The sequence below is a fragment of the Sporothrix schenckii genome (assembly GCF_000961545.1).
Source record: "Sporothrix schenckii 1099-18 chromosome Unknown Cont49, whole genome shotgun sequence".
Classification (NCBI taxonomy): Eukaryota; Fungi; Ascomycota; class Sordariomycetes; order Ophiostomatales; family Ophiostomataceae; genus Sporothrix; species Sporothrix schenckii.
Genome location: NW_015971150.1, coordinates 3,838,107 through 3,865,965, shown reverse-complemented (window position 1 = coordinate 3,865,965; position 27,859 = coordinate 3,838,107). Strand labels below are relative to the sequence as shown.

General features: G+C 54.6%; 13 protein-coding genes across 13 annotated transcripts; 7 read left to right on the top strand and 6 right to left on the bottom strand.

Moving 5' to 3' along the window:
- Positions 1–68: 68 nt before the first annotated feature.
- SPSK_05041 (RNA exonuclease Rex3) lies at positions 69–2,228 on the top strand (the record flags this gene model as incomplete). Its single annotated transcript, XM_016731794.1, has 1 exon — positions 69–2,228. The coding sequence occupies one exon, from the start codon at positions 69–71 to the stop codon at positions 2,226–2,228; it is 2,160 nt and encodes a 719-aa protein (XP_016583771.1).
- Positions 2,229–2,610: 382 nt separating this feature from the next.
- Positions 2,611–3,438, bottom strand: SPSK_05514 (prohibitin subunit PHB1; the record flags this gene model as incomplete). Its single annotated transcript, XM_016732259.1, has 1 exon — positions 2,611–3,438. One exon carries the CDS (start codon positions 3,436–3,438, stop codon positions 2,611–2,613), a length of 828 nt encoding a protein of 275 aa, XP_016583770.1.
- A 491-nt stretch (positions 3,439–3,929) lies between these two features.
- Positions 3,930–4,756, top strand: SPSK_05515 (ubiquinol-cytochrome c reductase subunit 8; the record flags this gene model as incomplete). Its single annotated transcript, XM_016732260.1, has 4 exons — positions 3,930–3,994; positions 4,191–4,216; positions 4,457–4,640; positions 4,705–4,756. The coding sequence occupies 4 exons, from the start codon at positions 3,930–3,932 to the stop codon at positions 4,754–4,756; spliced, it is 327 nt and encodes a 108-aa protein (XP_016583769.1).
- A 1,494-nt stretch (positions 4,757–6,250) lies between these two features.
- SPSK_05358 (transcription initiation factor TFIID TATA-box-binding protein) lies at positions 6,251–7,440 on the top strand (the record flags this gene model as incomplete). Its single annotated transcript, XM_016732107.1, has 4 exons — positions 6,251–6,564; positions 6,671–6,872; positions 6,923–6,987; positions 7,071–7,440. 4 exons carry the CDS (start codon positions 6,251–6,253, stop codon positions 7,438–7,440), a joined length of 951 nt encoding a protein of 316 aa, XP_016583768.1.
- A 1,240-nt stretch (positions 7,441–8,680) lies between these two features.
- On the top strand, positions 8,681–9,636 carry SPSK_05454 (H/ACA ribonucleoprotein complex subunit 2; the record flags this gene model as incomplete). The annotated part of the gene is made up of 2 exons (XM_016732200.1): positions 8,681–9,128; positions 9,209–9,636. 2 exons carry the CDS (start codon positions 8,681–8,683, stop codon positions 9,634–9,636), a joined length of 876 nt encoding a protein of 291 aa, XP_016583767.1.
- A 570-nt stretch (positions 9,637–10,206) lies between these two features.
- Positions 10,207–11,007, bottom strand: SPSK_05527 (uncharacterized protein; the record flags this gene model as incomplete). Its single annotated transcript, XM_016732271.1, has 3 exons — positions 10,207–10,574; positions 10,703–10,771; positions 10,866–11,007. The coding sequence occupies 3 exons, from the start codon at positions 11,005–11,007 to the stop codon at positions 10,207–10,209; spliced, it is 579 nt and encodes a 192-aa protein (XP_016583766.1).
- Positions 11,008–12,877: 1,870 nt separating this feature from the next.
- Positions 12,878–15,096, bottom strand: SPSK_05024 (Nem1-Spo7 phosphatase catalytic subunit NEM1; the record flags this gene model as incomplete). The annotated part of the gene is made up of 4 exons (XM_016731778.1): positions 12,878–13,029; positions 13,118–13,346; positions 13,424–15,016; positions 15,079–15,096. 4 exons carry the CDS (start codon positions 15,094–15,096, stop codon positions 12,878–12,880), a joined length of 1,992 nt encoding a protein of 663 aa, XP_016583765.1.
- A 2,324-nt stretch (positions 15,097–17,420) lies between these two features.
- SPSK_05285 (integral ER membrane protein Scs2) lies at positions 17,421–18,796 on the bottom strand (the record flags this gene model as incomplete). Its single annotated transcript, XM_016732035.1, has 5 exons — positions 17,421–17,915; positions 17,995–18,117; positions 18,251–18,366; positions 18,440–18,498; positions 18,576–18,796. 5 exons carry the CDS (start codon positions 18,794–18,796, stop codon positions 17,421–17,423), a joined length of 1,014 nt encoding a protein of 337 aa, XP_016583764.1.
- Positions 18,797–19,266: 470 nt separating this feature from the next.
- On the top strand, positions 19,267–19,515 carry SPSK_05752 (uncharacterized protein; the record flags this gene model as incomplete). Its single annotated transcript, XM_016732488.1, has 1 exon — positions 19,267–19,515. One exon carries the CDS (start codon positions 19,267–19,269, stop codon positions 19,513–19,515), a length of 249 nt encoding a protein of 82 aa, XP_016583763.1.
- A 371-nt stretch (positions 19,516–19,886) lies between these two features.
- On the top strand, positions 19,887–21,074 carry SPSK_05360 (UBX domain protein; the record flags this gene model as incomplete). Its single annotated transcript, XM_016732109.1, has 3 exons — positions 19,887–20,212; positions 20,323–20,473; positions 20,559–21,074. The coding sequence occupies 3 exons, from the start codon at positions 19,887–19,889 to the stop codon at positions 21,072–21,074; spliced, it is 993 nt and encodes a 330-aa protein (XP_016583762.1).
- Positions 21,075–21,650: 576 nt separating this feature from the next.
- SPSK_05488 (large subunit ribosomal protein LP1) lies at positions 21,651–22,536 on the bottom strand (the record flags this gene model as incomplete). Its single annotated transcript, XM_016732233.1, has 5 exons — positions 21,651–21,697; positions 21,793–21,931; positions 21,967–22,134; positions 22,169–22,246; positions 22,468–22,536. 5 exons carry the CDS (start codon positions 22,534–22,536, stop codon positions 21,651–21,653), a joined length of 501 nt encoding a protein of 166 aa, XP_016583761.1.
- A 1,271-nt stretch (positions 22,537–23,807) lies between these two features.
- SPSK_05183 (uncharacterized protein) lies at positions 23,808–25,466 on the top strand (the record flags this gene model as incomplete). The annotated part of the gene is made up of 5 exons (XM_016731933.1): positions 23,808–24,021; positions 24,123–24,508; positions 24,593–24,973; positions 25,046–25,231; positions 25,305–25,466. The coding sequence occupies 5 exons, from the start codon at positions 23,808–23,810 to the stop codon at positions 25,464–25,466; spliced, it is 1,329 nt and encodes a 442-aa protein (XP_016583760.1).
- Positions 25,467–26,128: 662 nt separating this feature from the next.
- Positions 26,129–26,917, bottom strand: SPSK_05532 (uncharacterized protein; the record flags this gene model as incomplete). The annotated part of the gene is made up of 4 exons (XM_016732276.1): positions 26,129–26,170; positions 26,249–26,406; positions 26,551–26,600; positions 26,712–26,917. 4 exons carry the CDS (start codon positions 26,915–26,917, stop codon positions 26,129–26,131), a joined length of 456 nt encoding a protein of 151 aa, XP_016583759.1.
- Positions 26,918–27,859: the final 942 nt, after the last annotated feature.

Below are 27,859 nucleotides of genomic sequence, written 5' to 3'. Positions count from 1 at the left end.
AGAATTGGAGACGGCGGCCCCATTGCTTCTTCACTGCCCCTTGGCGGGCCCGCGCCGCTCACGTCGTGATGGACATCCCCGATGGCCTCTTGAGCCACATCCCATGCCCAAACGGCGATGGATGCAAGACTGTGCGGTGTCTCTTTGGCCATGCCGGTAGCCAACCGATTGGCGCACCCACTGCAGGTTTAGATGGCGCGTCAACAGCCGTAACATCGGCTGCCGCGTCGACGGGTAAGCACCGCTCAAGCTTTAGCGACGAGAGCAGCCTCGCCGAGAAACGACCGAAAATTGAGCACATGGAGAAGACGGTCAACGACAAGCGGTCGACGTCAAGCAGTCTCTCCAAAAGCTCGTCCTCGTCATGGACCCAGAGATCATCCAAAGGCTCTTCAGAAAGCTCGACAAACAGCTTGTTTTCTGTCAGCCCCGTTGTCTCTCACGATGCCGACCCCTCTCTATCTGCACTCAAACGGCCCATCTCACCACCGCCACTAAAGCGGCGACAAAGTCAAGTAGCAAGTGTCGCTGATACACCCTCGCCGGCCGCCGTCACTGCCACCGCCACCGCCGGCCAAGCCCCTACCTCTGTCACGGCTGCCAAGCCCTCACAGTCTGTGCCTTTGGCACCCTCCAACAACACAACCAGCAGCAAGCCAGTACCACCAGCACAGGAGAAACGGAAGCCAGAAACGCTCAATCCGCGTTATGTGGCCAAGGCGCCTGCAAAGCACGAGATTCGCCTGCGGCTCGTCAAGCTGCTACACCAAGAGTTTTCCCGTCTGAATAAGCTTCTTCATGCGTCTGCAGAGCACCCCGAGGATAGGAAGCACTACTTGCTGAGCCCACAGGGCCTAATCTGGGCGGCCCTCGATGTGGAAGAGCACTATGCCACCACCAAGTCATCCACAATCTATTCGGACACGATCAAGCACCGCATCATGGAGTTCAAGCGGATGACGGTGGTCCAATGGGTCAAGGAGCGGAAGGAAACAAAAGAAGCGGCGAGACGAGCCCGCCAAGCCGCAGGTGTATCGACTCCCGCAGCTGCGCCAGCAGCGTGCGCCAAAACGCCACATACCACAGAGCCCGCTGCCGCCACGACCGGGACTTCCGCAACGTCCCCACCGCCTCCGATTGTCACAGGCCTCCCGCCCGACCAGGAACTGGTCCTTCTCCAAAGGCACTTTGTAACCCCGACTGACAAGCTTGGGAACCAGGGTTATGTTCCGAGCGTGCCCTCCGACGAGGACATTCAAAAGGCCCGCGACGCCGAGGACGTCTCAAAAGGCTGGGAGCAATGTGAGCGCTGCACTCGCCGCTTCCAGGTGTTTCCGGGCCGCCGCGAAGACGACGGCGCACTGACGTCAGGCGGCAAGTGTCAATACCACCCGGGTCGGCTGAACCGTGCGACCCAAGTGTTCAGCTGCTGCAGTGCATCTGCCTCGGACGGGTCGCCGGGCTGCGAGACGGCGGCCAGCCACGTATTTAAAGCAAACGACGCAAAACGCCTGGCGTTACTGTGGAATTTTGTCGAGACACCGGCCAACCCCGACCCCAACGTACCGGTTGACCAGGCCGTCTGTTTTGACTGTGAGATGGCCTACACGGTGTACGGCATGGAGGTGGTGCGGTTGACAGCGACGTCGTGGCCGAGCGGCGAGCTGCTGCTAGACATCCTCGTGCGACCGTATGGCGCCATTATCGACTTCAACTCGCGCTTTTCGGGCGTATGGCCGGAGGACTTTGCGGCGTCTATTCCTTATACGCCTACAGCAGCAGCCGACGCAGCGACGAAGCGCGGCGCGGCAAATCCCAAGGGAACAGACGAAACGTCAACGAATCGGCCGCCAATGCTTATGGCCTCGTCGCCCGAGGCCGCTCGCACACTTTTCCACGAGATAATACGGCCAGAGACGGTGCTCATTGGGCATGCACTCGAGAACGACCTCAAGGCCATGCGGATGGTGCACCCACGCATTTCCGACACGGTCCTGCTGTTCCCCCACCCAAAGGGATTGCCCATCCGGTATAGTCTGCGGGTGCTTGCCAAGGAGCACCTCGACCGAGTCGTCCAGGCCGGCGGCCATCTCACGGGCCATGACAGCGCCGAAGACGCGCGCGTGGCCGGCGACTTGGTGCGTTTCAAAATCAAGTCAAAATGGGACGACCTGCGGCGGCGGCAGAACTGGAAGCTCGTTGACGGGGTGATGGTGCAAGACAGTTGAGGCTGGCACGAGACAGGACTCTTGCACATAGTTGCATTGCTACTGTACAATCATTTTGTCATGTTTTTACTTTGGTGTCTTTACAAGCATAGCGGAGCGTGGATACGAATAGAAGACAACATTGGCTTCACACTGATGCAAAGAAAAAAAAAAGTCGATAATGTCGTAGTTGTGATTGAGAAAGTGGTGTAATGTAATTGTACATGACTAAACAGCCAAACTGTAAAAGCAAAATGACGCCAGTAAATAGTGATTTTCCCTCGCCAGGCACCAGAAAGAGCATGCGTCCTCCATCCACCGCTCTTTTGTATGCATTCTCCCCTGTTTCTTTCCTTTTCGTGTCGTTTCCCACCCCTACACAAGTCACGTCCCCTTCTGCTTCCTATGTCCGGCCGGCGTTCAAGAGGATGTTGGTACCCTGCTTGCCGCCGGGGATGTAGGCCACATTGGCGTTCGCGGCCAGCGTCTGGGCAATCTCGCGGCTCGCCTCGATCTTGCGGATCTGGATCAGGCCGTCGCCCGACTTGGCAATGGCGCGGCTGATGGTGTCGGCGCTCTCGGCCTCGCCCTCAGCACGGATGACGTTGGCCTGGCGCTCCTGCTCGGCGCGCTCGACAATGAAGCGTGCGCGCTCGGCGTCCTGCTGGGCAATCTGCTTCTGCTCGACGGCCTTGGTAAACTCCTTGCCAAACGTCATGTGCGTAATGGACACGTCCTCGAGGGCAATGTTGAACTCGTGGGCGCGCTTCGTCAGGTCGGCGCGGATGCGCTGCGAGACGGCCTCGCGCTGCGTAATCAGCTCGGCGGCGTCAAACTGCGCAACAATCGACTTGAGCACCTCGTTGCCAATGGACGGCAGCACGCGCTCGTCGTAGTCGTGGCCGAGGTTCTGGTAGATCTTGGGCAGGGCCTGCACCTCGGGTCGGTGCAACACGCGCAGCGTCAGGCTGACCATCTGCATGTCCTTGCTGCCGGTGGTCGTGGCGATGTTGCGGGGCTTGGTGCGCACGTCAAAGATGATGCTGCGCTGCAGCCAGGGCACGAGGAAGTGCGTGCCCTCGCTGATGACGGTGTCCTTGACGCCCGACAGCCGATCAAAGATGACGGCGCGCGAGCCGCCCCGCACGTCGTACATGGACGACTGCAGCACGGCGATGCCGGCGACCGCCGGGATCGATATTTTGTAGATGAAACCGAGGGCGTTGGCCATTGTGACGGGCAGCTTCTGTGGTGCTGTGGGTTGGTGGGTGCTGGTCGTGGAGGTGTCGTCGATTGCGCCCGACGGATCCGAGATGGCGATGTCGTCTGCTTTTTCTTGCGGCTTCGGTTTTGGTAGGCGCTACCGGGTCGTACTGGCTTACTAGCTTTTGAGCCTGTCTTTGGTGGTTTGACGCTGCCTCTTGCCTGCCTAGTATTAGCACTGCTACTGCTATTTGCTGCGTTGCACCTTCCTGACAGTTGAAGCCCGGCTCGGATTATTCCATTTCTCCGACAAGTAAACCAAGCCCAATCAGGGAAGACGCTGCTACTTTGCCTGGAAATCCGCGGCCAATTGACCATTCCGACAACTCCCATTCGGCCTCCCAGAAATTCTCTCGCCCGTTGTCTCTGAAGCTTGCAGCATCGACTGACTGTTCATTCTCACGGTATCCCGACCTCGACCACCACCCTCGCTCCACACCCCGAACTCAATCGATCACAATGCGTCCCTCTCAGATGCTCCGCAGCGGCGGCGGTGGCGACACCCCGCTCGGCAAATACGGCCAGTACGGCGCCCCTCTCCCGCGCAAGTGAACAGGAACAGGTTCCGATGCGCCGCAGCGCGGCTAAGCTCAGGCCCTGCGGCCGATGCATGGCTGTGGTTGGAATGGAACGGCTGTCTGGTGACGCAGATGTGCAATTGCGCGCATGCAGGCAATGATTTGGATGTCGACGTGGTAGCTAACGCGTTTTCCTATCTAGCTACATTGGCAACTGGGGAAACATGGGTAAGTTGATGCTTTTCGACGGCATGGGCGGACGACACGACGTGTGACCATGGTCAATGGGCTGGTGCGGCATGGGGGAAGCTCCTGTATTCGCGGAGACCACCGGTGAACAGATGCATCGATTTTGTCCATATATGGGGATATCGCCTGCCAAGCGGATGGCGGGATGCGACGGCCGGTCTACGGCTGCCCACACAAGCGATGCGATGACGACACGAGAACATGCTAACAACGCAACAGGCCCTGCCACCCAGAAGCAGCGCGGCATTGTCTCGTTCGGCATTGCCCCCAACCGCCAGAACCCCTTCGCCGGCGCCGGCCACGACGCCATCTTCAACACCTGGCGGCGGTTTTCCCGGCAAGTCCTGTACTGGGCGCCAGCCTTTATCGGCGGCTACTACATCATGCAGTGGGCGACCGAGCGGTACGTGCTAGGAGACGGAACGGAGGTGCAGTGCGGTTGTCTGGACACAAACTGACTTTGATAGGAACCACTTCCTGAACTCCAAGCACGGCCGGCCATCGGCTGATGAGGAGTAGTAAGGAGTTTGATGCACGAGACACGAGAAAACCACCGCACATTTCACAGGACGCGCAGACGGTGCATAGGAAAGTACATCGACGGTACATCTAGACGATTAGGAAGCACGTGTTGAGGGGACTGCTGGCACCTGCTGGCTATAAAATGTACCAATACCGTCTACCGAGGATGACAGATAGACACTACATACAGACACTTTTTTTTATGCCAGCCACGCGAACCATGAGTGCTTTGCCGGTATCTATATGTGTTGAGTCCACAGCATTCACTGTTACAGCCACACTGCGTTGATTTGAGAACGATCAGCGCTTGATGCGCAGTCCAACCGCAATGCATCGACTGTCTCTTCCGCTGTCTTCCCCTCTCTTCCCCTCTCGTTCACAGGTTTCCCGTCACTCTTTTCATGATATAATCTTCTGTTTTCTATTTGCAGCATGGTATATTGTACGTACAGGCATCACACATAATACTATCTCCTTCTGCGCAGTCGACAGCCAATCGTCCCCCATCTTGCCCCCTGAACTTGCCACTAGGCGGCCGAAATTTGCCAGGCAGCACGGCCTGCACGTGACTTGGCCTCCTTTGCGACGGTCCGCCACTCAGACACCCCGCACCCCCCCCCCCCCCCCACGAAGCGCCGAGGCGATTGCGAAACAATCCCTGATTCGCAGAAATTTCAACTAGCGCATGACAAGACCCACTATTTCTGCATGGCCCGTGCGTTTCTGTCGGGAATATATAAAGGACAGCATGTCCCTCCCTCGTTTTTGCTTTCCTTCGCGCGTGCATTTTGACTGACCCCCCCCTCTCGTCCAATTTCAGCCACGGATTTTTTTGCGGCTCCCACCATACACTGTCGCAAAACCGGCTTCGTTTTGTGAATCCCTCTCTTCTCTCTCATCAAGGAAACTGTTTTTCTTTGCCTTTCCTTCACCTCTACAACCTCTCGCTATTTAATTATTGCGATCGAGATTAATTGTGTTTTTGTCACCGTTTTTTTATCGTCTCTTTGTCCAGCGTCTGATTTTTGCCCTTTTTTTTTTTCACTCAAAAAAGCATCTTCCTCAAAAAACGGCTTGCGTCGCATCGCATCGCTTCACACCGACCGCGTTCGACCCATCCCATCATCGTCTTATCGAGGAGAATTCACTTTCGCCCTCGGTCTTTCGTATTCACATCTCCCGAACCTATCTTCGTCGCTCTCCTCGACCGACGAACACGGCCTCTCTCTTGGTTTCATCGCCTCGTCGCACAGAAACGCACACCCGTCATCAGCCTTCGACCCCGTCGCCGGCTGTTGTAAGTGTGTGGCCTGGTCCTCATCGTCATTTGATGGATAACTGAGCGAAGAGTTTGTCGTACTGACATGCGTTGAAGCCCCCCAACTAGGCTGCCGCCCTGTTGTTCTCGCTCCTCTCCCTCTTCCTCTCTCCCACTCTCCCACTCTTCTCTGTCTTCGTCCTCGCTTGTCCTCTTTGCAAACCACCGCAGCAATGTCGTCTTCCGTTACTGTCGTGAACTCTGCAGCGCCAGCGCCTGGCCTGTACTCGCAGTCTTCGATGGACTCGCTCAACTCGCACCCGTCGACCGCCGCACAAGCTCGCGCTTTCACAGCCCCATCGTCACTCTCGTTTCCGGGAGGAACCGAGACCATGCAGACTCCCCCGTCTGAAAAAGACGGCAGCGTGCCCAACGGCACCGCGAAGGCTGGCTCTGCTACCCCAGCGCCTGGAACGGCCACGGGACCGGCGGCTGCTGCGGCGGCGGCGCAGGCGGTGGGCGTGAGCGGCATCGTGCCGACGTTGCAGTGAGTGTTTTTGCCCTTTGTCCCTCGTTGCGCTTGTGAAACCATGCATTTTGTTGTTTTATTGTCTCGTAAGAACACTCGTTCATCATCTTTCTGTAAACAAAAGGAACATCGTTGCGACCGTCAATCTCGACTGCCGTCTGGATCTCAAGACGATTGCGCTGCATGCCCGCAACGCCGAGTACAACCCGGTTCGTATACTCTTTTACTCCGCCCAAGCACTCTACCTTCCCGCGGCCCACGTCCTGTCCTCTCCTCGCCCCCTCGTCGTCTTGCATGGCGGCCAGATGGCCTGGTCTGATTGGGTTGTTTGTTGGAACAGTGTTTGGCTAACTGTCTTTTGTTTTGTTTCCTGCAGAAACGTTTCGCTGCCGTCATCATGCGCATCCGCGATCCGAAGACGACTGCGCTGATCTTTGCCTCGTAAGTATTCCCAGAGTAGTTTCGGGAGAGGGTCAACGATCCATGCCATCTGTGGGCCGTATACCAACACAAATCTCTTTTAGTGGCAAGATGGTCGTGACTGGTGCCAAGTCGGAGGACGACTCCAAGCTGGCCAGCCGCAAGTATGCGCGCATCATCCAGAAGCTGGGCTTCAACGCCAAGTTCACGGACTTTAAGATCCAGAACATTGTCGGCTCGTGCGACATCAAGTTCCCCATCCGCCTGGAGGGTCTGGCCTCGCGCCATCACAACTTCAGCTCCTACGAGCCGGAGCTGTTCCCCGGTCTGATCTACCGCATGATCAAGCCCAAGATTGTGCTGCTGATCTTTGTCAGCGGCAAGATCGTCCTCACTGGCGCAAAGGTCCGCGAGGAAATCTACACGGCATTCGAGATGATCTATCCCGTGCTGCAGGATTTCCGCAAGGTCTAATGCGCTTGTTTCTCTTGTCTCCGGCTGTTGGCAACGCTGTCGTACGTCTTTCGCAGGATGTACGATGGGTCTGTCGTCTTCAGTCGCTGTAACACCACTCTGTTAATCTCTCTTTTTGCGGCCCCTGCTTTGAATGATCGGGCTAGACGGGAACGTCCGCATGTCGGTCTCGCTCTGCTTCAACTATTCTTGGCATGCCGTCATATTTTTTTTTTTTTGGCATTACGCGGCGTTTGGTTGGCTGAGAACTTTCCGTTGCTTTTTTTCTTGCTTTTTCTCTGCTCCGTCTTTTTTCTTCCACCTCACCGTCAAACGTCCGGTGGAGGAGAAAAGAGGAGCAATAAAAAACGGCGTCCTTGGGCGCAAGCGATAGAATGATCGTGGACAACGGGGTCTCATCACTGGATGGATAAAGGGACTATGTTTTATTTGTTTTTACCTGTTTCTTTTTTTTTCGTTTTGCGCGTGTCTTTTCATCTCCCTTACGTATTTTTCTTTGCCTGTTTCGTCTCGTCTTTTCCGTCTGCGCATGCGTTGCTCGGATCCGACTGGTCACTGTTCGCCACTTTTTTTTCTTTCTCGCGATACACCAGGTCATAGAGGATAGATTTCCGACGAGGAGGGGAGGTGGAGCTCGATGCTCAGAAACGGGTTGTCGGTGCTCGAGGAGATGCGGATGATGAAAGTTTGATGATTGGCGATGGTTGCTGCGAATGGGTGTGGTCAAGGGCATGATTGCTCTTTTTTGCGGCTGGCTCTGGCTGGCCCGCTCAGTATTGATACCCAAAATAGCAAAAAAATCATAAAATATGAAGCTCATGTTCGCAAAGTCGATGGTGATGAAACAGGACCAAGATAATAGGAGCCGTTTTGCCCAGGCAAATTCTTGAGTAGATTGATCACGTGTTGGTTTCGTTATCGCACGTGATCTTTTTGATAAGCACAGTATCCAATGAGATCACAGATTAGACTGGTCCAATTTTTGATCTAAACTTTTTTTTCTTTTCCTGGGCTACTGAGCAGAAACAGGCGAAAAGGCAGAACCAAAAAAGTCTGGGATCCAGCAGCTTTCTCTCTTCACCAGTTCGCATACGAATTCAAAGTTCGTCCGTCCTCCATATTCGTAACGACTCGCTTGCCGCTGCCCAATTGGTCGACCCTTTTCTATACCAATTTCGATTACTCTATCCAAATTAACAACCATCATCCTACCTTCACATTTATACCCTCGCAACAAACAATGGCTGCCAGCCGCGAGCGCAAAGAGGCCGAGGCCGCGGCCGTGACCGACAAGGTCGACAAGAAGGACAAGAAGGAGAAGAAGGACAAGAAGGAAAAGAAGGAGAAGCGGCGGTCGGAGACAGACGGCGTGCACAAGAGCAAGGACAAGAGCGACAAGAAGGAGAAGAAGCAGAAGAAGGAAAAGCTGGCGCAGGCACTCGACGCGCACCTGCAGGCGTCAGCGGCGGCATCGGCTGCAGCGGAAGAGGCGGCCGGCGGCGACGACGATGCGGCCGACAGCGATATGGCCGACGACTCTGCCGCTGCCGCTGCACCGGCTGCACCGACTGCATCCAAGAAGAAGGCCGCCGTGACCAAGCCGATTGTGCGCGGTGCCCTGGTCGAGTTTGCCCTGCCCCTGGCGGCGGACAAGTACCAGAAGAAGGTGTTCAAAGTCGTCAAGCGGGGTGAGTGTCATGTCTCTGGGGATTTTGAGGATGCATTGTGTTTTCTTTTCTGTTGATCCGTACTAACTTCTCGTCCCCAGCCGCCAAGCAGCAGGCCCTTCTCCGCGGTGTCAAGGAGGTCAACAAGGCCCTCCGCAAGGCGCCCGCCAAGAACCCGTCGTCGACGTCGGCCAACGTGCCCGGCGTCGTGGTCATTGCCGGCGACGTCAACCCTGCCGAGGTCATTATGCACCTGCCCCTGGCCTGCGAGGACGTCAATGTGCCGTACGTCTTTGTGGCGTCGCGCGGCGAGCTGGGCCAGGCCGCCCGGACGAAGCGCCCCACGTCGGTGGTGATGATCAAGGCCGAGGGCCGTGCGAACAAGAAGGCGGGCGCCGACAAGAAGGCCAAGGCCGACAGCGACGACGAGGACGACGAGGACAGCAGCAGCAGCTACCCGGAGCTGTACCAGGACTTTGTCAAGACCACGCAGAAGGAGTACGCCAAGCAGATGAAGGGCATTATCTAAAAGGAGTACCAAAGAGCACGCAGTGGTTGCGGCCTCGATTTGGTTTCGTTCTATCGGCCCTGTGTTTTGGGTTTCGGGCCGTTTTGTGTACTACGCAGTCCGTGTTGTTTTGTGTTCGTTTTCTCGTTTATTTTGTTTCCTGTTTCTTGTTCTGTTTCTTACATTGTTTACTGTCATTGTTTTATTCTGGATGGCGTCATGGGCATGGTTGCTGCTTTTACGTCCTGTTATCATTACAACGTATGTCGAGTTTGAGTTTGCAGGGAGTACCAACATTTTACTTGATACATTGCATTGACGAGTAGACCCGCACGCAACGAAAGGTGTCATTACTCAGCGGTCATGTGCTCGTCACTCAGGGGCATGAATTGCTGGACGAGGTGAAGTATTATATATTTCGAGACTATGTATTAAGACAAAAACAAAAAGGGTCAAAACACCTCAGAAAGTGCTGTTGCGATAATGCAGTCTATGAACTACGGCAACAACACCCTACCACGGCACGATCGATCCAGCTCCATAGAGAGCTTGCTCCATTGTCCACTGGTCGTTTGGTCTGTTCGTTCTTGCTTAGATGATGCTCGGCCGCGTGCCCCACCAGGTGAGCAGGGTTGCAAGGCCGACCGTCTCAAGGACGCGGACAACGACGCTGGCGGCAACGAGGTCCAGAGGGCGCTTCTCGGCCAGGATCTCGCTCAGGTAGCCGGGGGCGCTGGTCGCGAAGAAGACCAATGTGCCGAGGTAGGCGGCGCCCTTGTAGGACAGAGTGCCGGTGGCGTTGATCAGAGCACCGACGCCGTAGGAGCGCAGGCCGGAGCCGATGAACGAGGTGCCCCAGGCAACGCCGGCAGAGGCAGCCTGCTTGGACTTGGCGAACTCCTCGGCGGTGTTGGCCTCCTTGGCGCGCTTGAAGGCGTCACCGAAGATGGGCTGGAGCACTGCAGTGGGGATGGTTAGGTCAATATTCCGTATCAGGTGCATTGCCCATCTGTGCGTCGCCGTGTACCAGCAGCTGGTGTGCTAGACGCGCGAGGATGGTGAAAGGAATGCAAAGATCGATACGTACGGATGAAGTCGGCGCCCTGGCCGAAGATGGTGCCAATGGCAATAGCCGAAGGCTTGACAGAGGGAAGGTCTAGAAGCGAGGTCAGAACGAGGTCAAGAGCACCCAGAGGCAAGCCCAGCAGCTCCACACAGGTGAGTCGAAGCTTTGGTGAGACTGTACATACACTGCAGAGACATGTCGTCGGCTGTGAAGAAGAGAGATGCGATTTGCGGTGAGATTCTGCGGTGACGGTTAGAAACAAGTGGCCAGGTTCGACGTTGTCGATGCTTGGATGGCTTTCTTGTGGTTACAACGTCCACAACCATTCCAGTCCAAAAGGCGCATTCTCCCAAAGGTGAACGTGGTGGGATTACACACAGCCAAACAGCTCATCAAGGGGAATCGAGGGGTAATCGAGGGGCAACATCAGATGATCCCGCGACAGGTAACAGGTAACAGGTTACAGGAAACAAGTAGCTGGCATTGGGTAAGGGACAACACGGTCGTCAGGACGGAGCGCAACTTACAGATGGATGGTGGTTGGTTGCGTTGGATGGGAAAGGTTCTTGATGAAAGACGGGCGGTTGGAATACGAGAAAGAAAAAGGAGGGAGAAGAAGTGAAAAAGACGAAAGGGGAGAAGAGAAAATGGAAGGTGTGTAGAAATAGACAAGAAGGGAAAGACCTGTCGAGGAATGAGCGACGGTGCGGGCAGCACACAGTACTTCCTACTGTCGTCATTCCTGGCTTAATACTGCCTTCTTGCCCTGGTCTTTCAACCTACCCCTTTACAGAGGAGAGCTCAGAGTACTACTTTCCTTGTCTTAGCTCGAGACGTCCGTCGATGCAGCTTGAAGCCATTGGATTATGCCTTCCACAACAGGGAATCGCTGTTCCTTGCTCCTGCCCGTCTGTTACCGTGAACCGAGCATTTCTCGGGTGCGACTGGCCCTCAATTGGACCCGTCCCGCCATCGCCCTTTCCTATTCTTCTGTTCTTTTCCAGTCTGCGTGTCTGCCTCTACACTGCACGGTACTTTTGTGTACACTTTGTGGGAAAGCGCGACGAGGAGCTGGGCAGAGCGGGCAGGTGCAAAGGGAGGGAGGGAAAGAGGGGGCGCCGTCGCTCGTCACATCATCGTGATGATGTCACCACTGGGCCAACTGGACCGAAACCAGCCAACAGGCCAGCCCAGGCCAATCCAGGCCACCAAAGCAGCCCCCGCCTGCACGGTAATTGCACTCTTCTCCACACCGGAACAACAAAGAGACTAAACAAATGTAAGATACATGTACCTGCTTTGCATAGTGGCTTCGGCTGCGAAATACAGCGCAGGACAGGGAGAGCTGGGGCAAAGCTTCGCCTTCTTTTGTCCCTCTTTTCGTCTGTTCCGCACGCTGAGCTCAGCGATCGGCGATGTACATTGCGATCGGGAAAACAAGCGCGAAAACGAACATGCACGGGATAGACGGTCCTTTCTTTCGATTCGCACAAAATGCAGTCGTGAAGTCTGTGCCAATGCGCTAGCTTCCCTTTTCGGCACTGAGCTGAGAGCAGATACATGGGAAAGAGCGGCCTTATTCACGATACCCACAAGTAAAAAGAAAATACAGATAGAAAAAGAGGGAAAATTAGAAGAGGTAAAAAAAGGGAGAGAAAAGTGCAACAAAATATTCTGAAACCAGAATGCACACTAATAAAAATGCGTAAAACAATCTTACAAGACACAGCATGCAGAATGGAATGCCGAATCGGGTTGCCCCAGAAAGTAAGGCATTCCGGTCTCTTGAAGTCTGTACGACGCACGCCGAATTCTGCCAATCGCCCGGAATAGGGATCGGGCTTCGGCCCGGACCCGTGGCAACCAATTTCAACCTGGTCGAGAGGAACGCACTTGCGGAGTATTAAACAGCATGACAACACGCCCCGAGAGTGACACACGGGTCTCTATTGTCATCGTGCTGTCGAAAGGCGTACAGGAAAAGCGGAAAGTGCAATTCTCTAGATCAACTAATCGTATCAAAAGCTTCCTATGCGTGTCGTACCCGATGCAGGTTCGTCGTCCACCGTCCTCGATTATCCTCTCTTCTGCCTAAGGGTGTTTTGTCACGTCGTTTGTTCGTCGTCGCATCGACGTGCCTACCTCTTCATGACACGCTCCCGTTTCAACACTCGCTCATGCCCCTGTAATGCCTTGTCATGCCATGTGACGTCCGTCCTCACCACCGCGCAGAGCCAACAGGGCCCGGACATCCGAGACGTACTGGAGACCTTCCAGCAGCGGCACGAGGTGCAGGAGGTCGTTGTCAGTGTGGTCGCTGATCCAGCCCTGGATGGGAATGGCATTGTCTATAACATAACGGCGTTAGAGGAACTGCACTGTACGCTACCCGGTTGATCAATTGTGTTGCATGGGAGCAGGGTGCGAGAAACCTACCCTGGTGGAACATGTAGCTCAACGGGCTGTTGTCCAGGATCATCACCTTGCTCAGATCCGGTTCAACAGCGCTCAGATCCTTGATGAAGGCGCCGTGGCGAAACGTGCAATGCTGGCGGTAGTAGCGGGCAGAGAAGAACTTGCGTTCGGACTCCAGCCAGTCAATGACCGGGTCGGCGTACTCTTGCACAGACGCGGTGAACACAACCAGATTGTACCATTTGCATACCTGCATAAGAAGGTCAGTTGAGAATTCCTGCCTGTGGCAACGAGACAAAGGAGTCGCAGAAAGGGAGTGTTTCGTACCCTCCGCAGAAACTCGTCACAGTACGGCCGCTTGTGCACGTAGTAGAGGATCGGGTGTTGTGGGCCGGCACTCGGCTGGCCGCCGATGCCGACAAAGGTCGTATTCAACCGGACCTCAACCATATGCCCCGTGCTCATGCGCCCGCCCTTGGACATGCTGTGGATCAGCGTCTCGTCGAGGTCGAGAATGAGCGTCTTCTGGTGCGACTTGTCTAGAGGTTCGATGTTGAGGAAAGAGGGCTGCCGTCGGGGAATGAGTGGCCGAGGCGGCGCCGGCGTGCGAGGGTACTTTGTAAGCGCACCGGCCGGAGATGTCGGGGACTTGAGCTGCGCCAGGATGTCCTTGGCCACACCACCCCCGCTACTGTCGCCGTCAAAGCTGTCAGCGCGGCTGCCGCCGTTCCCACCCTGCTGCATAGACATCGCCGACGAGGAGGATTGTCCCTTGCGGTGTTTCCGTTGGCGCAGTGTATCGTCGTTCAACTTGATCCGTACAGATCGCCGATTGCTGCTCGAGTTGGTCGCGCCTCCAGCGCCTGGCCCATCGTCTTCACCAGACCGGCTGCCTGCCGTGCCCCTCCGGCCCGAACTGTCGTTTGTGCCTTTCCGTCTTTGTTGTGTGCGCTTGGTGTCAAAGTCCGACTCGGACTCGGAGGATACGGCGTACGAGCTTGCGCTCGGCATAGACGATGATGAGAAGAGCCGCCCGCTTCCCGTGGCCGACGTTACTGACATTGTGCTGTTCCGCTTAAGGAGCGTCTCGCTCTCTCCCGTAAAGTCGTCCTTTTCGTCACTATATGGGGGCGGTGAAGATTTCCCGTGCTTGCCGCGACGCTGCCCAAACAGGAGCTTAAAGGGACCCAGGGGCGAAAAGCGTCCGTTCTCGTCGTAAAGGCAGGCGATCAAATAGACGCCGGGGGCGGCCAAGGTCTGTAGGACCCAATGGATCGAATTCCACACGGTAACGGCCAGGCGCTTTGGCAGCGAGCGCCACTTGGATAGACGCACACTCCCTGCACCCGCGCTGGCTCCGTGCATATCCTTTTGAGGAATCAAGGGTGTAGTCTCGTCGCTGATGCCGGCCATGGACGTGCTGTTCTTGTATTTTGTCTCCAAGTCTTTTCCGAGTATTAGGGAGCCAGTCGTGCTACTGCTGCCGTTGGTGCTGATGGCGCGGCCTCCTTGACTGTCGCAGTCAGACGTGATTGCGAGGCCGATCGCGCTGAAGGGGCTGGGCCGCGAGGGGGGTGAGCTGCCAACCGATAAAGACGCATGCGATGACAGAATGGTCCGTGGACTCCTAGTATGTCTGCAGGTATAAGGTTGCGACGTAAGGATGCCGACAGAACACGCCGCTACAAGCACCGGCCGGCCATGAAAGGGGGAAAGGTACAAGGAGAGTTGAGGATCGAGAGAAATGACAGTTGCGAGGGCGCGGTTATCGAGGTCGGACTTGCAGGGGTTCTCGCGTTCGAAACAGTGTCCAAAAGGACCGTCGTTCACGTTCTCTTCGGAGACAGGAGAGTTGATTGCTGAATGTCCGTGTCGTTCCTCGCTTGGTGTCGGATACGTGTTCGTGTACAGTACGACGCGCTGCAGTGTATGAGAATCGAGAGGCAAGAAGGAAGCCGACGAGAACGAGACGCGCAAGTAACGCGGAGATCGGAAAGCATGCGCTCGTCAAATTATACAACGCGGTTGCACGCAGAAACGAGTGACAAAGGGCGGGAGGAATGCCACGAGCGACGGCGACAAGATGGGCTGGCTTGTTTGCGGATTCCGGTATCGAGGTAATAGAATCCGAGGCGAGCGAAGCGACACGCCGAGAAGCAGATCAAAGGGTCAAAATGCGAATGGGGGGTGGCGACGATGCAGATGTGCTGTCGGAAGCAGAGGAATGACGATGTCGCGATGTATGCGTGCAAGGGGCCAAAGAAAAAAGAAAACGGTATCGAAATTGAAGAAAATCCGTCCCACCGCGGTTCGGGGTTGCGAAGGGGCGGGAAATGCGTCTTCCGCTGGCGTGGGCTCTGCGTGGAGTTCTCTGTCGAGAATGAGGCGATGTTTCTCTGGCCGGGGATTCGGGCGGCAATAGTGGCTGAGATAAGTTGGGGGAGAGGAGACGCGAGGACCAGAGGAGAACAGTGGGAAGACCAGTCTGCTAAGAATAATACGCTGTGAAGCCTGGCCCGGGAAGGCACGAAAAGCTAGCAGTTAATGCAGCCCACCCAAATATGGACAGGGTTACAGTTGGGAGGTGAGGAAGGGACGCTGTCACGGGAAAATCCAGCAGCCTGGAAGGCATCAACCTGGGAAGTCGGCAGGAGACGGCAAGGGCAACTGGTGAAGACATGCCCTGTCGTAATACAACGGGTTTTGGAGGCTCTTGGCAACAACCGCTGGAGAGCGGTTGGGAAGGAGCGGACAACCAAGTCAAGCAATAAATAAAGTCGGTTTAATAAAACACACGTCGTAGGGCGTGATATGCTCCTGCCCGTGTTCGCTTCTTTCTTGGCGCAGCACGTATACATACTCAGCACTGCAAGGGAAACTGCGACGGAGGAATAGTGTCATCTCAAGAAGGAACGGGTCCACGTCCTTAAGAGTGCATCTCCGTATTACTTCTTATGGTTCTTTTGTTGTTTTTGTCTACTGGGCCTTTCGAACACAACAAAAGGTGCAACGGCGAGCAGCGGGGACGCCGAACGCTCCTCCCGCATTCTTTCTTCGCCTGATTGCCGCTTGTCCCGTAAAAAAAGGTCCACGTGAACGACACCGTTTGGGGACTTTCTCTCTCTTACTCATTTTTAATCGTTTTGCTCAAGCATATCTCGACCATTCACAGCAGGCAAGATGTTGCCGACATTGACAGGCCCTAGTGGAAACCAAACCAGACGTCATGTAGCTGTCTTTGAATTGACGGGAGCCGTTCACTAATGTGAAGTCATTCCTCTCTCTTGGTTGATTTTCCCTCTTGAATCACACCACGTGAGGACAGCAAAAGTCGAGGAGAAAGACTTCTCTTCTCCAGACGAGAATCTGCCGAGTCTCTTCAGTTCCTTTGTTTCTCCCCTTTAGGTGCCGAGGGTGTGAGACTGACAGGGTGTTGACCATGTGCCTGGCCACCCTGTGCCCAAATCAGTCCCACGTGGGCTTTGTTCTTTCGCAGGAGCAAAACGCAGGCAGCGGGTGCTGGAGAGGCCGCGGGGCCATGCCAGTGGCCGGCCCGATCGCCATCGATATCTTCGGATGAAAAAAGCTTAAAATCTGCGCCACTTGCAAGGTCGGCGCCTGGAGGAGTAGCTCTGTGGTGCGCGCGTATAGAGTCGTTGAAACCTTGGTACGAGAAAGCTACGAACGCTTTTTGGTTCTACGTTATATCCGGTTCGCCAATATGCATGTCGTTCTGTATCTGACGACCTGACTTGTCAATGTAGATGGCGAAGCACAAGGTGGTAAATAGCAAAAGTATCACAGTAAAGCATGGTGGGATAAAGCCCATGCCGCAGGTCGTTATAATATATACGTCTCCGGTGTTGTTGGAAGAAAATACAGACTAGAATACAAAACATTGGCCAGGACACCGTCTCACTTCTCCGCTCGTCCACCATGGCCAAGCTCCATCAGCATTGCCAGAATCGCAAGATTCCCTCTCCTCCTTCAAACGTTAGCAGGGCATTTCTCTCGCCGATAACTGGTGTAACGGTAGCCACAGAGATTCCTAGAAGGCGCACGACAAATCCAAAGAACAGACTGTAGAAGTTGTGCAGTGTGCGCATACGACAGTGCACAAACGGCCACCAAAGCGGCCCTGCCAACATGACGCCCTGTTTCTCTCCGTGTACAGTCAAATCGGCGCAGAGTTAACAATGTAAAAACCAACCTCCATCCGTAAACATTACTATTGGTGAATAATATGCTCCAAGGAAACAACCTAGCATGGACTCGGACTCCAGACCTCTTCCTCTCGTCAAAAAAAAGACAAACTTGTGTTCGATCAGAAGAAGAAGTAGGCCAACAGGAAACTCAGAAGGACGAGGATGGCCGTCACCTGCAGCGGCACGCCTTCGGTGCCTTGCCGGACTTGCTGTTGCAGCTGGGCGGTGGGTACATCACCGGTTGCTGTCGAGTCAGCATCGCCCGACTTCTCCGAAACGCCCGTAGAACCAGCAGCGCCCTTGCGCTGCCGCAGACCGCCGTCTTTGCGCAAGGACGAGATCAGCGCCTCGGCCTCGGCCAGCTTTGCGGTGAGGGCAGCAATCGTCGCGTCCTTGTCGTTTGCGGCGGTCGTTGTTATTTGAGCCGCGGCTGGCGAGGTGGTCACATGCGCAGCGGGAGAAGGAGAGGCCGCTTGCGAGGTTGCAGGCGAGGCGACGTTCGGTACGGATTTGCGGTCCGACCATGCGGCCTCGGGCGACAGAACACCGTTCAACTTGGGCTCTTCGCGCGGCGACACATAAGAAGGCGGGGGGACGTCAGGCGTAAAATCAAACTGAAAGGAGGACATGGGTGTTAGGTATACAAGACATCGGCAGAGTTGATGTGAGACAAAAACTAGGCCGTCCACTTACTCCGTTCGTTGCAGTTTGGCGGGCCGGCGTAATGGTCGGGGCAACTGCGTCAGGATCCTCGGCGGCTAGGAAAGCCACGCGGATCTTGCGTTCTTGAACGTCTGCCTTCTCAACTCTATCCCACTGTTGGTTGCAAAAGAAGAAGAAAAAATCCCTTTGTCAGTGATTTGATCCTCACGGCCAAATGCCAGTACTACAAAAGCTTGTGCTATACATCGCGTACTCGACAGGCAACCGAGCTCTGGGGACAACATACAATATCTTGGACACTGATAAACTCCTTGTCGCCCGTGATAGGAACGGCCTGCACCAAAAACTTGTCACGGCACTTGTAGTCGGCAGGTGGGTCCTGCTTCATCGCTTGGAGGAGAACTGAGCGACATTATGTCAGAGGATGCTCCAGTAAGACACAACCACAATGGAACAGCGGCAGGCAGAGACGTACCTGTCACCTCGACCTCGCGATCGGGCTCAATGCGCCCAGAGTTTGGACGGACACAGTATCTGCAAAATAGGGGTGTTATCAACATTGCACGTTCTCTCGCAGCGCAGAGAAGGAGAGGCGGTGCGCGCAGACGTACTGCTTAGGTGCTGTGGTCTTGACCTTGAAAGCAACCGGCGTCGAGTTCGGGTTCCGGATCCTCAAAGACTCAGAGACCTCGACGGTGAACGGGCCTAAACACAAAACATAGCAGGTTAGTTCAAGTTTTAAGCAGGGCTTTACAAACTCAGCCAGGGTGTGAACGAGGAGGGAGTACGCACGGCGAAAGCCGAGCTCCGCAGGCTCGATTTCAACAGACATCGCGACGTTTGGGAGGAGCGGTAGCTGAGGTTGGGCTCGAAATGGAAACAACGAAACGCGTGAGTCGTGGTTCAATTGAAAATCACGACAGACCAGCGCAGCCGAAATTGAGCAGGCGAACAGTCGGCGGGGTGTCGACGCGAAAAGGGGCAGGATTGTCGAGGTCGTCCTTTTCCAAGTGCGATTTTTGTCGTACAAAAAAGGGATGCTCAGCAGCGAAGGAAACTAGCTGAGTGAGGCTGTTCAAGCAACCAGAGTCGGTAAGAAAATGTAGTCGGGAAGTTCGAGCGCGTAGTCGTTAACTTGTCGGACGCAGTAGAGAGCCGTCGTTTGGGTGATGTTGTTCCTGGAGATCGGAATATCGAGGACGTCGATGGCGATGGATTAGTCAATAATAAATATTCGCTCCAGGAAAGCACAAGACGACATCATATGGCCAAGTTTCATCTGGCACCGGGTCCGCTGACAAAATGGGACTGGCGCGGGCAGGGCAGGCGCGATGGAAATGGACGCGGAAATGCCCCATAATGCCTGTGACAGCGGCTCACGTCTGCCCATCTGGCCTAATTGACCAAGACGTCCGTGCGTTGTTCCGTCGTTCGCACCTGCTGTCTTCAGTTGGCGGTGCAAAACGCCTGGAAAGGGCGATCGATCTCTACTGGAGGCCGTCGACACCTTCTAAAACCAGCGAGGCGGACTCACGCGACAGCGCGCATTAGGTGGCAAGTACGCCTGGCGCACCACAGTTTAAGGGCTGATACAGGGCACGGCCTGATTGAAGCAAGTGCACAGCCAGATGACGACAGCGGGAGTTACCTGGGGTAAGCTTAGTTATCAGCTCGAATTTAAACTTCCCCTCCATTGGCAAACGCTCTTCTGTTGTACATCACTCTCATACAGTGTCTCCGTTTGCACTCTGCCGCTTTTGGATCTTGTTTTCACTTGCTTTTCGCAGAAACTTTTGACTTCGAACCGATTTCTCTTACTAACCTTCGCAAAAACTCAATCTGAAAACCCCTCGCTCTTCAACAACCTTTGCTTCACCACATACACAAAACATTCTTCCTTCGGCTCCAGCCCTACGTCAACAATGGCGCAGTTGGATCTCGATGTGCTGCTCGACATGGGCTTCGAGAAGGAGCGGGCAGAGCTCGCCGTCAAACGCTCTGGGGGTCTGCAGGGAGCTCTGACGTGGCTCGAAGAAACGCAAGACACGCCGCTGGAGACGCTCAAGGCTTCCAGTGCCACGGCCGCAGCAAAGGACGGCGCTGACGGCGAGCTGGACGACGACGAGGGTGCAACAGCGGCTGCCATCAGTGCCCTGGAATCGGGCCAGGAGGCCAAGTCGCTCGTGTGCAACGAGTGTGGCAAGAAGTTCCGGAGCCAGGCAACGGCCGAGTTCCATGCCTCGAAGTCGTACGTGGAGCCCATTCCGTGGCGGTTTCTCACATTCTATTGCCAACTTCTGTAGTGCCAGAGGTTTCGCCTGCTCAAACATGCTCTAACAATGCTATGCATATTTATAGTGGTCATACAGACTTTGCAGAGTCCACCGAGGAAATTGCACCGCTGACAGAAGAGGAGAAGAAGGCCCGCCTCGAGGAGCTCCGAGAACGGCTCAAGGCGAAGCGTGCCAACCAGGCCATTGCCGACCGTGAGGACCAGAAGAAGAACGAGGTACGGAAGGCAGTCATTGAGCAAACCCCCCCCTCCCCTCTCCTCTCTTGTGTACTGAAAGCTAACGTCGACTGCCAACGCCTAGAAAATTCGCATGAAGGCCACCAAGGAGACTCAAGATTTGAAGGAGGAGCTTGAGCGGAAGGAGCGAATCAAGGAGGCGGCCAAGAAGCGCGCAGAAAAGGTTGCCGATGCGGATGCCAAGAGGTTGGTCAAGGCTCGCATTGAGGCTGACAAGGAAGAGCGTCGCCGGAAAGCGGAGCTCGCCAAGGCAGCCCGCGAAGGCCGTGCACCAGAGACACCTGCCGCACCGCCAGCTCCGGCGGGTGGCGGACTGGCAGCCGCGGTCGCAGCTTCCTCGTCCTCCTCGTCGAACCAGGCCCGTCTCCGCCTGCAACTGCCGACAGGAAACGTCCAGAAGACCTTTGACGCCGAGGCCACGCTGTTCGAGGTGGCACAGGCTCTGGAAGCGGACGACGGTTTCAAAGCCAACAAGTTCGAGCTGACGTTTCCGCGGAAAACGTTTGAGGGCGCAACCGACATGAGCAAGACGCTCCGGGAGCTGGGCCTGACGCCCAGTGCTGTGCTCCGGGTGCAGTAGTAAGGCCTTGCCGGGACAATATTGCAAGGCACAGGTGTATGCGCGGATAGGATGGGCAGCGGAAGATGACAGTTGGACAGCGTGCGAGTAATCTGAGGACATTAGGTGCATAGATGGGCGGCACTGTCCTACACAGACACTATCTTACGAAAACAAACTAAGGCACACATCGCCATGTCAAGGATGATGCATAGATACGATTTTGATTCAGCCCATCTGCCTACAAATCTGAGGCAGTCAGGCATTGGACATCAAGCACTATTCCATTAATACCACATGGATAGTGGCCCAGGCTGCGTGGTTCCGCCTGGCACACCATAAGCCGCCTGTTTGCTCCAGCACACGTCGACCATTTCGATTTGGATAGACTTTTTTTGATTTTTTTTATAAAATTTTTCTGCCGTTGTGAAAAGTACAAAAACCAGAAGGGCGCCGGGAGGGTTACCACCAATGATACCCCATCCGTTGTAAGATTCCTCCTCTCCGCTCCAGTTCTATTTTGAGTTTTTTCATTTGAAAAAGAAGGGTCGAGGCATAGTCGGGAAAAGATTCGAAACACACAAAGATACAATGCGCTTAGTCGAACAGACCGAAGCCCATGTCGTCGTCGGACTCCTCCTTCTCTGTACCGGGGGGTTAGCATATGGTTCTGTTTTCGCGTTTCCCTTGCACGGCCAAGTTGCAGCCAAAATATCGCCGTAGACGTGGTGGTACGTACCCTCAACCTTCTCCTCCTCCTTGGTCTCCTCGGCAGCGGCGGCAGCACCGCCGGCAGCACCGCCAGCAGCCGGGGCGGCAGCGCCGCCACCGGAGCCAACGTTGGACAGCAGGTCCTTGACCTCCTTGCCCTCAAGAGCCTGTAGGTGTGAGTTAGCCAAAATATCAAAGGTACATCGTTGCAAGCTGGCGTCGGTAAAACGTCGAAAGTGAAGATATTCGGCATGGCAGCAGAGTCCTCCATTGTCGCGGCCCTCCCACCACGTGCAGTGGTCGGCTTCGAAACCAATTTGCCTAGGGTCCCGTGCCAGTACCGATCCTCTCCTTTCGACGTTTGCTTCGGCTCCAATGTGCGGGGTGGCGGTTCGTTATCGTACCTTGGCGAACAGCTGGGCCCAGATGGGCTCAACCTCCTGGACACCGGCGGCCTTGATGAGGGTGTTGATCTTGTCGGCCTATATCACCAAAAAAAAAATCCAGGTTAGTCCTCCGTCGAAAATGTTGCGAGAAACGAATAAAATGCCGGCCAAGCTGCTGTGCCTGCGGAATCGGCACGGTTCGACACCTCGGATCCGGTAAGTGTAATCTCCCCGTCCCCCTAAGGTCGTCTCGTCGTCTCATGCCGATGGGCAGCAGCAGCTCGGCGTCGGCAGTTGGCGGTGGGATACAAACGCACCGTGATCTCGACGTTGTCGTCGGCCAGGATCAGCGCCGCGTAGGACGTAGCAAGCTCAGCGGTAGACATCTCGAAGGTGTTGTAGTTGTTGTTTCGCGGGGATAGAAACGAGGTTTCGATGGTGGTTGTTTGTTGCGAAATCTACAAAATGAAAAGCTGCGTTGCGGGTTGGTCGAAATGGGACTTGAATTTTTTCGAGTTTTTTGCCTACGGGGGCTCTCCCAGCCAAAGCCGACTAGTCCACTAGCAGCAAAAATGCTCTGGAAAGGGTTTGTGTGCGCCAGTGGAGAAACCCTCACCTATTTTGCAGCCAATAATGGCCTCGGCGCCAGTTTGGAGCAATGTTTCGGTTCACGGAAAAACTGATGCGCCGTCGTAAAGCCGAGCACCACAAATATTGCGATAAGCGATAAGGCGATTGGCTCAACACGAATTATGTAATCCATCAACGGACCCCTCTTTCTTCCAGCTTAGAGGCAAGTCCACGCCAACTTCCCCCCAATGACGTTTAGAACAATAGCGGTAGCGGCAAATAGCGGTTGCCAGCAGACATCGTTTTGCGGGACAAAGAAAGAACGACCTGCGGAGAAGGTCGTCACAGGCTACGTAACATGCATCCAGAGCCTGCAGGAAATAATTACTGCAAGAATGAACAAGCACGGCTCTGCATCCAGATACACACAGCAGCTGTAATTCACTCGTAATTCACAGCTAGAGCACGTTCAATTGAAGCGTATGGAGTGAGACTGGCTACAGCACGTACGAACCTTGCTCCTGCCCAATCTTTAGTGCAGCACATCCTTCTTTCCGTGGCTGCTCAATTAGACTGGACTAGGCCCGTCCGAGGATCGCTCTTGCTCAAAGAGAGCCCCAGGCGGCGCTGCGATAACCATATGACAAACGATCTCAAGTATGACAGAAGGAGCAACAGTTCGCTGTCGCCTTCCAAATCCACTCCTTCTCCACCTGAAAGCAAACAACACATCTTCGAGCATCGGCTATCATCGTCCTTCGGCGGCAATTCGTGATAGCATTCGCCCCCATCCATCGCAGATACCTAATCACGAGAACAGCTTGGCTTGCCCGCTGCTTGTGCGCCGCGTATCAACATGTGGGTACCGTCTTAAAGCATCTCCCCAAACCCCACCTCTCCTCTCTTCCGTTGGACGAAGCCGCTGGCCAGTCAAAGCATTTGACGACGTTCGAGACTGCATTTATTCGCTTTTACCTTTGTCCGATATTTATTTTGCATTTTGTTGTGTTTGTCAATCGCAGCATTCTAACCCGGCTCTGCCGCAAAAAGAAAGAGAAAAGAATAGAACAAGAAACGGGACCCAAGAATGGACACACCGGCCATTCCGGCGCCGCGGGACGCACAGGAGCGCGAGATCCTCGCCAACCTCGAGTCCATCCGGGACCGCCTGCTGCTCCTCAAACAGGATCGCACCAAGTACATTCGCAGCCAGGATGTGCTCGCGGTGCACAACGAGACGATCGAGCAGGTGCGAAGGTTGCGCGAAGTGCGCGCAGGCCGCAACGACGGCGAGAACCGACGTGCGTCACAACGCTTCCCAGGACTGCTTGGTCCACGGTGCGCTTCTGTTTTGTATTTTTTTGCTTTGCATAGCCGACTGACTCTTTCCTGCCAACGCTAGTGGACCGGGTGCTCGAGAGCTGCTTCCAGCTGCTTTCGCTCTTCTTCATGACCATCGGCCGCACCAGCGAGGCCCCGGCAGCCTATGCGCTGACGTCCACCATCCGCCGTCTACTCGACCACCTGACCGAGGCGAACCTGTACTCAGCCAAGGACCTGGAGAGCATCACGCACACGCTCGAGCGGCTCTCGTCGATTGTCCACAACCCCGACTCGAATAGCTCTCCGTACCTCACCGAGCTGATGGTCCACCGGGTGGACCAGTGCAAAGAGTCCATCAAGAACCTGCAGGAGAAGTTGGAGAAGCTGGAGAAGCCGCTGCCGGCAGTCCACGAAAAGCTCATTTCTATTCTGCGGTCCATGTCCCTTGCCAACACAAAAGCTCGGGTGCGTTCCAGCCTTGCGGTGGCCGCCGTCGGTTTCTGGTGCTGCTTGGAGCTCGACCATCTTTGCTAACATAACACGGTGCAGTTCCCCGTACACGAAGTGCAAAAGTACAAGTCGCAGCTCAAGGAAATCGACGAGCACCGCATAAATGGCGACTATGCGAACGACGAAGGCAAAGTGCCCTCGGGTATCGAAGAAGTCTCACAGCTGCTCAGCAGATGTCTTCTTTGGGCGGATGTTGTCCTGGAGCGCAAGGGTGTCATCCCGGACGAGTTCAAGCCAATGTACGAGACGCTTGTCGGCATTCGCAACGAGCTCGAGAAGTTGTCCATTACACAGGCCTGGTCGCTGCGCGAGACAGACCTGTACGACTTCCAGCGCCAGCTGGACAAGTTTGACGAGGCGCGCGTGGACGGCAACTGGGTTGACGAGGAAGGGAAGCCGGCCGAGCTTTACGTTCAAAGGGTAAGTTGTTTTACCCCCGCCCCCTCCCCGGGCCCCCAACGTGGTAGCCAATGCATTGCTAACATCTATCAGACATGTCTTTATCTTATCCGTCGCAGCTACGGCTTGGTGTACTCGCTCATGATTTCGTCGGAACCGGTCTCGGAAGCTCTTTTGCCGGTATACAACCAGCTGCTGACGCTCAAGCGCTGCTTGATTGAGGTCAAGGAGTCCGGGGGTGTCTCGTCTCCACGGGAGCTGTACCCTTACAGCATGAAGGTATGAATGGACGCATGGACTGTGATGCTTTACTGAACAACGCACGTGGGGCAGCTACTGACACGGCAAACAGCTCAATTCCATCGACAACATGCGCGTGGACGGAAAGTTCATGGTCGGCGGCGACATCCCCGAAGGCCAGGGCAACGTCACGGAGCTTCTGGCAGAGTGCTTTGAGCTCAACTACGAGCTCAGGATAGCCGCCGAAGACAAGGCTACCGAAGACAACGACTAGGCGGAAAAGTGATGCCTCTGCTGTTGCGAGTACCGATAATATCTGTAATGTTGTGCTTTAGTGCCACGTTTGGTTTATTTAACTTATTTTGCTTGGGAGGTATCTGTCACCTTAATATGGTTTCATCTTTAGCTTTTCTGTGTGTTTATTTTGCTGGTTCATGGTGTGGTCTTGCCCGGTCCATTCGACAATCATTGCATCCTTTCTTGCCCTTGTATTGTCAATCGGCCTTTTGATATCTTGGATTTTCCACCCCTTGGCTTCTGTATGTCGTTTTGGTTTAACCTGTTGAACACTGCTTTTCCAGAGGACAGTTGGTTAGAAAACTGTGCTGAGGATGGCTTGTAATGGCCAGACGAGGCGTTGGTGACCACATGGTCTGCGCTTTATTTACGTGGATCAGAAGCATATGTACCGCTATCGGCAACATATTTTGTGGCAGGACTACGGGATTTGGATCCATACAGGAGAGCTGAGATTTGCCCAGGAGGTAATGGCATCGACATTGCAGACACATGGCTTTCTGCTTAGAAGAAATGGTATTCAAGAATTGTTCCTTTTATGACTTTATTAGACATTTGTGATTTCCAGCCGCAAGCTTGATACAAAGCAACCCGGCTGCAAATAAAGAGAGCAATCTCCGACTGTTCACCACATCACCCCTATGGTACACGGAAGGCAGTCTTCATCGCATAGATCTGGGCCTACAACGACACGTGTTAGCAGAGGAAGAGCATCGAGACAAGAAAGGGACGTCGCAGTAAAATAGCGGCTCAACTCACATTCGCAACGTCCCAGACACCGGCCTCGACGTAAACGTCCTTCTTCAGGAACTCAATGACCTCCTGCTTGGAGTCAGCTAGCACAATGAAAGAGCTGCCGGCAAAGTCAAAAGTCTTGGGGTCGGCGGGGTCAGAAGGCTTGTCCTTCAGGATGGCACCTGCACTGGAGTTAGAGACAGAGAACGGACACCTACTTGAGTAGATATCTGGGGTGGAAAGAAGACGGAAGCGAAGAGAAAAAAAGGAAACAAAAGAAAAGAAGCAGAAGAAGCGACCAGGAAAGACAGGAGCAATCAACATACCACCAAACTTGAGCCTGCTTTTGACCGGCTCGAGGTTGGCGAAATGGGTGCTAGAGCAACAGGGTTAGCTGTGAGATTCAACGCTGGTGCACGAATTGAAAGACCGTCTCATCTCGTATGAGAGACGGTCTCTATCGTAAGAAGGACAAAGGCAAACATACGGACGGATGTCGAGACGCTTCTGGATCGTGTTGGGAAAGTCAGGGACGACGACAAGCCACTCCGTTTGGGGCGCAGAGTCGGCCATGGTGCGCTGGAGTTGCTGGAGGCGGAAGAGGCTGTTGTGGGTGCGGTTGGTCAAAGGGCGAGCTGCAGAGAGAAAAGGCGAAGTGGAAGAAGAGGAGAAAAGGAGGAGGCGAGAGGCCATTGGGGCGTTTCTACGAGAATATATACGCACGAGTCGTCGCCCAGTGAAAGAAGGCAGGAGGGGGAGACGGTAATAGGAAGAGAGAATGGCAGGTGCAACTACTACCGCGGGTTGAACAAAGCCGATATGGCAAGTGCGGGATCGCGTTCACGTATTGGTCTCCTCGCTCTTTCTCACTGTGTAGTCGGATTGGTTGCGCTTTGTGTCGGGAAAGTTCACCGTATCGGGAAAAGGAGGGGTCAGTAGGGAAAGCGCGCGTGTGCGGAGTTGTGCGCCCTTCTGAGCGGCAAGAGCAACAACCGTCTTGTCTGTTTCCTTCCAACTTAACCAAAACCACATACAAACCTCAACCTCTTTTGCTCTACATTCTGAGGAGTGAGACCAATAAATACGTCAAGTAAAACTACATCGAAAATAAATCAAATTGGGAGTAACGGCTCCCGAAATGATTCGACTGTAAGACCTCATGGTTATTCTCGTATACGAAACCTTGTTGAACTTAATGCGGTTGCTAGTCGCCAAAATATTATATCGGAAGCTGAAATATTCAGCAAAAATCAGTAAAAATGGGCCACCTTTCAGTCTCACCACCTGTACGTCAGGCAATGGTGAGCAGCTCACATCATCGTTTCGTATTGCGATAGAAATGTGTCTTGTTTGCTCCATTAAGGAACAACTTGAAAACGGAGCTTCGTACATCTGAGATGGGAGTTCGTTGTTGGGGCCTGAGGCAGCTGCCTGAACAGCTACAGAGAGTCACATGATGCGACCAATCGAATGCGCGGCTTTTAGAGCTGACAGGCATGGCCCCATTTTTCTCTCTCCTGCCCGATTCCTTTACGCTCGGCCTGGCGGGATTTTGAGGAAGTTTCGCGGGCAAGAAGGCCAAACGTATGGTGCCTTGAAAAATAACGACACGAAATTGAAACCACACCACCACCA